Raw genomic sequence first — 11,725 nt, forward strand, 5'->3', positions numbered from 1 at the left:
TGCTAAATATGCAGTGTCAAGTCATGAATACAAGTTGTTTCTTATACGGTGATCCCTGCATTAGCCAATTTGGTTAACACTTTCTCATTCACAAATCACCACCAAAAAAAAATCAGCAACACAATAAAAATTAGTTGCTATGAAATTTAGGTGAAAATAAATGGTTTTTTTTCCAACTTGCCTTTATCTATGTATGTGCAGGTATCGTGGCTTTGCATTACACAAAATCATAATATATAGACTGTTCTCTGGGAATATATCATCCCCCTAAAGCAGGGGTCACCTGTACTTTTCAAAGAAATAATTCCACAGTAACCAAAGTTACATATAAATTCCAACTGTTCTTAGGCAAGCTACCAAAAGCAGTGTCTTGAAAGGTATGATACTTGTATCATTTTCCCAATACTTATTCCCAAGTTTTTTAACCATATAACCATATAACAATTACAGCACGGAAACAGGCCAATTTGGCCCTTCTCGTCCTCACTGATCCAAGTACACTCCTGTAATCTCACTTACCAGCACTCTGCCCATATCCCTCCACCCTCCTCCCATCCATATACTTATCCAACACTTTCTTAAATGACAAAATTGACCTTGCCTCCACTACCTTTCCCGGAAGCCCATTCCACACAGTAACCACTCTGAGTAAAGATGTTTCCCCTCATGTTACTCCTAAACCTTTGCCCGTCATCTCTCAACCCATGACCTCTTGTATCCATCTCTCATACTCTCAATGGGAAAAGCCTTTCCACATCAACTCTATCTATCCCTTTCATTATCTTAAATACCTCTTTGAAATCTCCTCTCAGCCTTCTAAGTTCCAAGGAATAAAGACCTAATTTGCTCAATCTCTCCTTGTATTCCAGATGCTGAAACCCAGGCAACTTTTTTGTAAATCTTCTCTGCACTCTCTCTACCTTGTTAATATCCTTCCTATAAATCAGTGACCAGAACTGCACACAGTACTCTAAATTTGGCCTCATCAAGGCCTTGTACTGTTTCATCATTACTTCCCAACTCCTATATTCTACTATGCACTGATTTATATTGGCAAGCATACTAAAGGCCTTCTTCACCACCCTGTCCACATGTGCTCCTACCTTCAGGGAACAATGCACCGTTATTCCTAGATCTTTCTGCTCCACTGCATTCTTCAATGCCCTCCCATTTACCACATATGTCTTGCTTTGATTATTCTTTCCAAAATGAAGCACCTCACACTTATCAGCATTAAACTCCATCTGCCATCTTTCTGCCCACTCCTCTAAGCAGTTTAAACCCTTCTGCAATCTTTGAAAATCCTCTTCATCATACACAATTCCCCCTATTTTAGTATCATCTGCATATTTACTAATCCAATTTACTGCCCATCCTCCAGATCATTAATATATATGACAAACAGGGTCCCAATACCGAACCCTGAGGTCCACCGCTTGTCACCGGCCTCCATCCTGACAACCAATTATCTACTACTACTCTCTGGCACCTTCCTTCCAGCCACTGTTGAATCCATTTGACTATCTCCAAATTAATACCCAAGGACTTAGCCTTCCTAACTAACCTCCCATGCGGAACCTCATCGAAGGCCTTACTGAAGTTCATATAGACAACATCCACTGCTCTACCCTCATCAACATTCCTAGTCACCTCTTCAAAAAATTCAACAAGATTGGTCAAACACGACCTTCCACTCACAAATCCGTGTTGAGTGTCCCTGATCAGACCCTGTCCCTCCATATACTTATATATACTATCTCTTAGAATGTTTTCCATCAATTTACCTACCACAGACGTCAAACTTACAGGCTGATAATTGCTAGGCTTGCTCCTCGAACCCTTTTTAAACAAAGGAACCACATGCGCAACACACCAATCCTCCAGCACTATACCCGTCTCTAATGACATTTGAAAAATCACTGCCAGAGCCTCCGCTATTTCCTCACTAACTTCTCTCAAGATCCTGGGGAAAATCCTGTCAGGACCTGAAGACTTATCCACCTTTATATGTTTCAAAAGCTCCAGTACTATCTCTTTCTTAATCACTATAGTCTCCATATATACCCCCTTTGCTTCCTTTACTCTGCACAGTTCAATATCCTTCTCAGTAAATACTGAGGAAAAGAAATTGTTCAAGACCTCTCCCATCTCTTTTGGCTCCACACTCATTTGTCCTTTCTGATTCTCTATTGGACCTATTTTGTCTCACTTTCCTTTTGCTATTTACATATTTGTAGAAACCCTTTGGATTTATTTTCACCCTGCTTACAATAGCCACTTCATACCTTCTTTTAGCTTTTCTAATTTCTTTCTTAATATTCTTTTCACATTCAATATAATACCCAAACATCTCCTTTTTTCCCTATTTCTTATATTTATTGTAGTACTCCCTCTTTTTTCAAACCAAGTTTCCAATATCCCTTGAGAACCATTTTGACCTTACCTTTCAACCTAACAGGTACATAAAGATTTTGAACTCTTAAAATCTCTCCTTTAAAAGACCTTCATTTCTCTATTATATCCTTCCAAGAAAACAAATTGTCCCAATCCTCCCCTTGTAAATCCTTTCGCATCTCCTCAAACCTAGCTTTTCCCCACACAAAAACCTCAACTCTGGGCCCAGACCGATCCTTTTCCATAATTACCTTGAAGCTAATGGCACTATGATCACTGGACCTGAAGTGACTTCTGTCACCTGACCCATCTCATTCCCCAACAGTAAATCCAACACAGCTCCTGCTCTTGTTGGTACCTCCACGTATTGATGTAAAAAGCTATCCTGCACACATTTTCCAAACTCCAACCTATCCAGCCCTTTCACGGAATGAGTTTCCTAATCAATATTTGGAAAATTAAAATCCCCACAATCACTAGTCTGTGCTTATTCCAAATATCTGCTACCTCCCTACTAATTTGTTCCTCTAATTCGCGTTCTCCATTCAGTGGTCTATAATACACCCCTATAATTGTAACTTCCCCTTTCCCATTCCTCAATTCCACCCAAATAGACTCCCTGGACAAGCTTTCTATTCTATCGCACCTAAGCACCACTGTAATATTTTCTCTAACAAGTAGTGCACCCTCACCCACCCACCCCCCACCCTCCCCAGTTCTATCACACCCAAAGCAACTAAATCCAGGAATATTTAGCTGCCAGTCACATCCCTCCGGTAACCATGTTTCACTTATTGCTACCACGTCATACTTCCAAGTGTCAATCCACACCTTCAGCTCATCCACCTTCCGTACAATGCTCCTAGCATTAAAATATATGCATTTTAGAGATTTCCCACTTTTTACTTCCTGTAAGCCCCTATCTTTACCAACACCTCTCTTATGATCTTTTGCAATCGACCTCTGTCCATCTTCGTATAGAGCATCCCCATTTTCTCTAACCTGCCTTTCCCCCCCCAAACACTGTCAACAAGCTTTCTCTGATTGCACTTAAACCTTCTCCTTGCTGTTCTCCCTCATTTGGTTCCCTCCCCCCAGCCATTCTAGTTTAAAGTCTCCTGAGTAACCCTAGCAAACGTCCCACCAGAATCCTGGTCCCCCTGGGGTTCAAATGCAACCCGTCCTTTTTGTACAGGTCACACCTACCCCAAAAATGGTCCCAGTGATCCACAAACTTTAATCCCTGCCCTTTGCTCCACCCCTTCAGCCACACGTTCATCCTCCATCTCATTCTATTCCTGCTCTCACAGTCATGTGGCACAGGCAGTAATCCCAAATTACTCCCTTCGCGGTCCTTCTTTTTAAACTCTCTACCTAACTCCCTGTACTCACTTTTCAGGACCTCTTCTTTATTCCTCCCTATGTCATTGGTACCTACATGTATCATGACTTCTGTCTCGTCTCCCTCCCCCTTTAGGATGTCCTGGACTCGAGCAGCAACATCCCGGACCCTGGCACCAGGGAGGCAAACCACCATCCGGTTCTCCTTGCTCTGTCCACAGAATCCTGTCAGCACTCCTGACTATTGAGTCCCCTATGATTATTGTCCTCCTCTTCCTTTCTCTTCCCTTCTGAGCCTCAGAGGCCGACCCAGTGCTAGAGGCACAGCCACTGATGCTTTCCCCAGCTGGGCTGTTTCCCCCAAAGAGGAGTACCTGTTGTTGAGGGTCACAGCCATTGGGGTGCTCTCTACCACCTTACTATTCCTCTTCCCTCTCCTAACCGTGACCTACCTGTCCTCCTCCCGTGGCCCTGGCATGACCACCTGGCTGTAACTCCTATCTATGACGACCTCACTCTCCCTGACCAAAGCGAGGTCATCAAGCTGCAGCTCTAGTTCCCTAACGCAGTTCCTGAGGAGCTGCAGCTCAGCACACCTGATGCAGATATGGACGTCAGGGAGGCTAGAAGACTCCGTGACTTCCCACATCTGACACAGAGAACAGCAAACTGCTCTCACACTCATCCCTTCTCTCTCCTCCTTCCTCAAATAAGTAGAAATTACTAAAGAATAAGAACGCAATTAAACAGTCTTATCTTAATTTGACAAGCTCGACCTCAGCCTCTGCTCACCGAAGCCTCTTGAGCCAAAGCCTGAATTCCCCATTCCTTCCCTGTCCATTCCTCGCTGGCCGCTCTTTTACCTTACCCTATTTTTATTTGCCCTCTTCCAATTAACCCTGTCAGTCACTCCTCGCCCTGCCTCCCCAGAAGCCTCTGAGCCTGACTCCAATGGCTCCCTGCTCGACCCGCTAGGCCCGAGCCCTGGTAAGTACTTTAATTACAGTACTTACCTCTCCTCTTGCCGACCTCTTGCTCCTCCGACTCCTCGACACACAAGGCCCGACCACCAGTAAGTACAAGGTTATGTACTTAACTCTCTGTCAGTCGCTCCTCGCCCCGCCTCCCATGGACGCCCCTGAGCCTGACTCCAATGGCTCCCTGCTTGACCCGCTAGGCCCGACCTCCTGCTCCTCCGACTCCTCAACAATGCCAATGGTGATAACTACAAGATCATGATCCCTTGTTCAGATTCACCATAAGAAATTCTTTCTCACTGACAAAGCTACTTTTAAAAAAATATTAATAACCCAATTAGATCACTCCTCAAAAATAAAGACAAACCACCTTCAAGCAATCTCTCTCCATGATTCATGCCATGGTATCTTTCCAACAAATTTGGGCCATTCCCCTCTCTACAGCCAATCTATATGGCCTGAGGTTCATTGCTTCTTCCTGAATGCAATATTCCATACTGTGCCAGACCAAGAAACTACAAATGAAGCATCACAACCACCCATAGGAACTCCAATCCAACGGAAAGGCTGCGATTCCTCTTGCCTTCCTGGTTACTTCTTATACCTTTGCACCAGATTTTAATGGGTATATATCTGTACCCAAATCCCTCTGCTCCTCCATGGATACTAGTCTATCATTAAAAAGATGTTTTCCATCTGTTTTTACCTTATCCAAGCACAGACATGATAAGCTCCATCTACCAAAGGAATGCTCCTCCTTTGAATAGTTTATCTTTATTCATGAGACTTACTGCTACACTTACACAACATAATGTGCTTCCTAACTTAATTAGTTTTTGAGATCTAGATCGTGTAGCTCTGAGCATGTTCTCTAAAAGAATCTGAACACTGTATGCAGTGGTAACTAATTACCAACCTACAACACTGTTACTTCCAATTCTAGAGCAAAATAACGAACTGCTGGAAGGACTAAGCAGGTGAGGCAGCATCTATGAAGGGAAGTGAAGACCATGTTTCAGGTCAAGGCCCGTTGTCAAGACACTTCAATTGTGCGGCTCATTTTTTGGTTAATTAAAAACCTCTTGCATGAACTTTGCCAAATCTCAGATAACAACCATTAATGGGGGAAAAAAGAATGGTTAACCTTTGGGCTGAAACCTTTTGACAAGACTAAGCATGTGAGAGGTTGCAGTAGGGCCAGGAAGGGAGTGGTGAAAAGATAACACAAAGGGAGAGTTGATTAGCAAGTGCCAGACAAATGGAGCAAGAGGCAGAGAAAAAAGGAAGATGGATTATACAAGGTTAGCTGGTAAGCAGTCAACAAAGATACTCCAATGCACTTTGTATTTAAAATCTTGAAACTAATAGAAAATATGATCTGATTAAATTGTGTCTGAACCACACATCAGCCTATCAAATTCTGAATGTCCCAGCATCACCATCAAATGGTGCCAAATCCCTAAATAACTCTAGCCCCAATTGCTAAGGACCATAATGACAATGATGGAAAATCAAAATCAGTGAATGCAAGTCATTTTTAAAAGCTAAATGACAGAGTCGTTTAAGCTATGTAATCTACTACAATTTAGTTGATCCAGGACAATGATATCTATTGATTTCTGTTTCCACCGAGTGGATCTTAATATAAACCTTCCACCTATATCAATTATTGCTAAAACTGTCCATTAACTTTGAGATGCATTTCTTATAGCTTCTGCAAAAGCCACCTGTTCAAATTAATGAAACAAAATACAAGCTGTTAAACTTTTAAGTGCTACGTAGTAATACCTAGTGAACACTATCTCACTGCTGACGCACAGGAGACTGTAAATACAGGAATATGAAGCTAAATAAACTCTGCTGGAGATGATCGTTTCAGCTCAAATTGTTGACTTTTTTTTCCCCCCCCAATGGTGTTGCTGGACCTACTGAGTTCTTCCAGCAGAGCATTTTTAGCTTCATTAACTCACTGCTAATTGTCGTACAATGAAAAAAAGCTTCGTAAGACAGAAGAAAAAAAATTATGTAACTTGAAAATGCTCAAGATATCTTACAATTGTGTCAGTACTTACGGTCGACAACACTTTACCACAGTCTTCAGCACATTTTCTATGGAACTAAAAAAAAGAGAGCTAAATTTACTAATTGCCATCAAAAATATAAGTAGCTAAACAGTGGAAGTAATCCAGAAATGTGGTGCATATGAAGACTTAAACACTCAAACATAGTTTATGCACATGCACAGATGAATCCACAATGTTCACACAAAGCCAATCAAGATGATTAATACCACACATCAAATTCAAAGATTTACTCTATCCTTGACATCTATTTAGAATGTAAATAAACATAAAATACATATAGATTGGGATCTCCATTCTTTCAAAAATCCTATTCCCCCACTTAGTTTTATCTAAAATGATCTTCATAAATCAAATAACATAATTGAGACAAAAAAAATGTAGGACTTATTAAAGCAGATTTTCTAATCTCAAACAGTTAGCAATCACAAATGTGGGCAGAACTCCCTACATTTCAAAATGATACACCCTGATCACTGCAACTAAAAACCATTCATTTAGTCAACTGAGTCAAGAAAATAACCTTTGAGTATTAACACCAAGATTAATTTGAATGAGCTGTTGACTATAATCCAATCAAAATGCAAAAATGAACATAATTAAAATCATGTGTATATTTAGAACATACTCAAGAGAAAATTTTCTACTTTATTTTTGCTATTTATAATTAGATGCTTTAACATTTTAGTTCTAATCAAAAATATTCTACTGTATGATTAGTAAGTCACTTGAAGCACTTTCACAAATAGCCTCAAACAATCACAAAGGGAAATTACATTGCAGTGCGACATTCTCAATAGTGGTGCAACGTTATCATTCTATTTTTAACAAAATACTGAACATGAAGAGATGCATCTTTTAGTAAAAATGTTACATCTGTGTGATGACCTCAATATTTTTTAAAACATGCATTATTGATCGGGCAAATGTATAAACATTCTTACCACCTATGCAAAACACTAAGCACACACGATTTAGAGGAAGACAAGCCTTGTCGGAACGAACTGAATAATAAAGAGAAATACGTCAAACAGGGCACAGAAATCAAAAGATTTACCAACATTGGTGATAACAGTAAAAAAAAGTGATGTCAAGGCAGCCTTTGATATTTAATTTTTTTAACGTAAACATACAGCACAGCAACAGGCCATTTCAACCCACATGTCCATGCCACCAATTTACACCCAATTAACCTACAACCCAAGATGTCTTGTACAATGGGAGGAAACTGGAGCACCTGGGGAAAACCCAGAGACACGGGGAGAACACACAAACTCCTTACAGACAGCACAGAATTCGAACCCCAATCCCGATTGCTAGCGAACCTCTACACCAACTGTGCCACTCATACAGCAAGTTACACTTCATCCCTAGTTGGATATGCATTTGATATAATTTGAAAACAATGCTCCCACAACACCATTGAGAATACATCGCACTGCATGTCAAGAGACAAATGATCAAAATTGAAGTTATCAAGTGAAAAATGGAGCTGACTTTTTTATGCAGGCTCAAAGTATCATTACAAATACTTGCCATGTGAAAATGATCAAGAAAAATTAGAATTCAAAGTAATATAAAATACGAAATAACAATTAAAGTTGAATTTACAAAAAAATGTCCAGCTTAATGACTTCCATTGTATATCTGTCTGAATCAACAGCGCAGTTACAATTATCTCAGTATATTATCTGTATTTCACATACAGGTTTAATTGAATCATCATCACTTACATCAGTTAACTTATTGTGAACAAATTTCCATGAGGGTCAAACATCAAGAACAATTTACCCTTTCCACTGATATCAATTGCAAAGGTGTTGCTTGGACCACATTAAAAACAAGGTGATTTTGAGCAATTCATTTTGCATCTCATCTTTTTATCATGCTATAATTATATTCAACTTATTCCAGGGTTATCAGAGTCTTTGGGGTAAATGTACATAGTTCAATGAAAGGACAACAACAGGCAGACAGAATGTGAAAAAGGCATTTGGCATGGTTGCCTTATTGGCAAGGGCATTGAGTACAGGAGCAGGATCATCATGTTTCAACTGTCCAATACATGGGTGATGCCACAATGGGAATACTGTGAACAGATCTGATCATCCACTGATGGATAAGATATTAAACTGAAAAGAGAACATAAAAGATCCACAAGAATATAACCAGAAACAACAGGTCTGAATTAAAACAAAAGGATAGGCTGGGACTTTTCTCCCTGGAACATGCGAAGCTGAGAGGGATTCTTATTAAGAGGTTTATAAAATCAGAGGGCCAAAGATAAGGTAAATAATCATAGTCTATCTTTTTTTCATTGTAGGATAAAGACTAGAGGGCATAGAAATAAGGTGAAAGGGGAAAAAAATAAAAAAGGGATCAGAGGGAAACCCTAAGCACAGAGGACAGAGGATGCATGGAATGAGTTGTCAGAGGAAGTGGGTGGAAGCATGTAAATTATGTATAAATGACATTTAGACATGTACACAAATAGAAAAGGCTGAGAAGGATATATGACAAAAACAGAAAAATGGAACCAGCTTGTGCAGATAACTTGGTCGGAGAGAATAAATTGGATCAAAGAGCTTTTTTCTGTGCTGCAAAACTCAACGACTCTAACATCTATTTTATGATGTTCAAGCAAGTTTTACAAAATTAGATTTTGCAGGTACGAGCTGTCATCTGATGTGGTAAACAAAGGGTCACTCCCAAGTTTTAAGAATAAATTGTAGTAGTGCTCTATGGTTCTAGGTAGGTATAAAATAAAAAGACAGCATTCTCCTAACATACAAATTGAGTTTAAAGTGACAGAATCAAAAATGAAGCAGTTACTTCAATCTATTTGAGGGAGAAAATGCTTAAAGAAATGAACGTGGAGTGGTGCCTGCTGCGATAATAGGTTTGTGCTCCCCATTCTCTTTATTCTTGTGAAGACCTTTCACTATTATAAAAAATATACACTGTCCAACACTGAGAGGTATCAAGGCTTGATTAATGCCATAAAAGCTATCATTCATGCCACGTTTAATTATACTCCAAATAACATGCTCAAGGGATAAAACTTTATTTCTTCAAATGATTGCATTCACCTTGATAAGAATCAATGAAATATATCAACAAAAGTGCCAGACCAATACATTGGAAAGGCAATTGAGTGATGCTGGCCATCAATAATACCAGTTAACAGCCTTCTTCATGTCATTATTGAATACAGACTATAAAATTGTATCAAAATTGTTAGCTAATATGTTAGCTGAATTTTTGCTAAAATTAATAAATTTAGATCAAACTGATTTTATTAAAAATTGAAAAGCAGCAGATAACAGTTAAATTTTTAAGTTTGATAAATATAGCACAAAATAGGAAGATTCCCGCAGTAGTGGTGGCATTAGATGCAGAGAAGGCATTCGATCGATTGGAATGGGAATTTTTATTTGGAGATAGGGAGAAAAATATAAAAGTATTTTTTTTAATCATTGGATATGGATATTTGATTAATGTTTTATTCATTTTATTTTCCTGTAATGATGCAAACAATTAAATAAAAATTTCAAAACAAAAAAATTATATCACTTAACAGAAGCACATATGCAAATAACTCAGGCTTCTCATTCAGTAATTTCAGCTCTGCAAATAAAAAGATACACTTACTTTGGAAACCAATTTAATCCAAGGTGCTCAGTCTTGGAGTACAAAATTCTTTCCACTGTTTCATACAATGGCCTCCATGGCAACTGCAAATCCTCCCTTGATAACAGTTCTTTCTTCCTGGTAGTAATTAGAAAAATCCAAAAATTTACATCATTGAAATGTAACAGGTAAATACACTGGATAAAACTGAATAAATACATTAAAAACTGCAATGCAACATAATCTACAAATTAAAGTTTTATAATCACCTAAATTACATATTTATTCTTCAATACTGTTGGTGATTAATAGCATTAATTATGATGAACAAAATCAATCATCTGCACCCATTTTCCTGATCCCCCTGCACCAACAGAATAAAGCCCAATGCAAGACCAAAGAATCTTCATATTCTGATTAGGTTCAAAGCATGCTTCTCATTATGCTTCAGTAATTTCAGGTAATACGCAGATCTGGCTTTTGTATCTTAAATTTCTTTTTTCTCCCACTTTTCTTCTGGTAATTTTAAATATTTATTCGTCTTGTCTCCCATATCTCACCTTTTCCTTGTCAATTTTTTTTGTATTTATGCATGACATTAACAGATTTTCATTTAAGAAATACTGCATGGTACTGGGCCCTTTTGGCCCACACCACCCAATTACACCCAAGTGACCAACAAACCTTTTAACCCATATATTTTTGAAACATGGGAGAAAACTGGAGCACCCCGAAGAAATCCATGCGATCATGGAGAGAATGCTGGATTTGAACCCCAGTTGCTGACGCTGTAAAAGCATTGTATTAACTGGTATGTTATCCGTTATGCCATTAATAAATGAATGTTGTAGGTAAACTGGAATAGCTGGCTAAGACACACATCCAATTTTGAAGCATGTGCATTCAACACTACCATATAACTTTTGTCAGATTCCGTAAATTTTGCTGTATCCAATTCTCTCAATTGGGTCATGAATGGATTTGGCTTAAGCTGGCTCCTACGAAGCTGCAGATATCGGAAAGAGGCCAAGATTGATCATTCATTCAGTATTCTGGACACGGATGACTGCAAAAGCTTCAGCGTTACCTTCTGAATTCACATGCTGGGCACAGTCCATCATTCAGGATGAGGACATGCCTGAGCCATCTCCTTCCATTTGCTTTTTTAACTCAGCTGTCACAACTAAATCAGGCAAAACTATTGAGCTTTGATTTGATTCAATGGTTATCCATCTCTTAACATTCTCTTTCCATTACTTATTCCACAGGTAGTTACATCAAATTTTAAGATGGTAAACCTTG

General features: G+C 39.0%; 1 protein-coding gene across 5 annotated transcripts in view; it reads right to left on the minus strand.

Moving 5' to 3' along the window:
* LOC138760627 (proteasome activator complex subunit 4-like) overlaps positions 1 to 11,725 on the minus strand; it is a 190,373-nt gene that overhangs the window by 161,375 nt on the left and 17,273 nt on the right. For 4 of the 5 annotated variants that reach the window (XR_011355761.1, XM_069931418.1, XM_069931416.1 and 1 more), the window contains exons 3-5: positions 10,445 to 10,561; positions 7,738 to 7,797; positions 6,785 to 6,829 (exon numbers count right to left, since the gene is read on the minus strand). Coding sequence is in view for 4 of the 5 variants with exons in the window: in XM_069931418.1 (XP_069787519.1) it covers positions 6,785 to 6,829; positions 7,738 to 7,797; positions 10,445 to 10,561 (222 nt within the window). In the remaining variant the exon portion in view is untranslated. The remainder of the gene's footprint in view (positions 1 to 6,784; positions 6,830 to 7,737; positions 7,798 to 10,444; positions 10,562 to 11,725) is intronic. The other variant, XM_069931417.1, reaches the window with a different exon arrangement.

The sequence above is a fragment of the Narcine bancroftii genome, chromosome 4 (assembly GCF_036971445.1).
Source record: "Narcine bancroftii isolate sNarBan1 chromosome 4, sNarBan1.hap1, whole genome shotgun sequence".
Classification (NCBI taxonomy): domain Eukaryota; kingdom Metazoa; phylum Chordata; class Chondrichthyes; order Torpediniformes; family Narcinidae; genus Narcine; species Narcine bancroftii.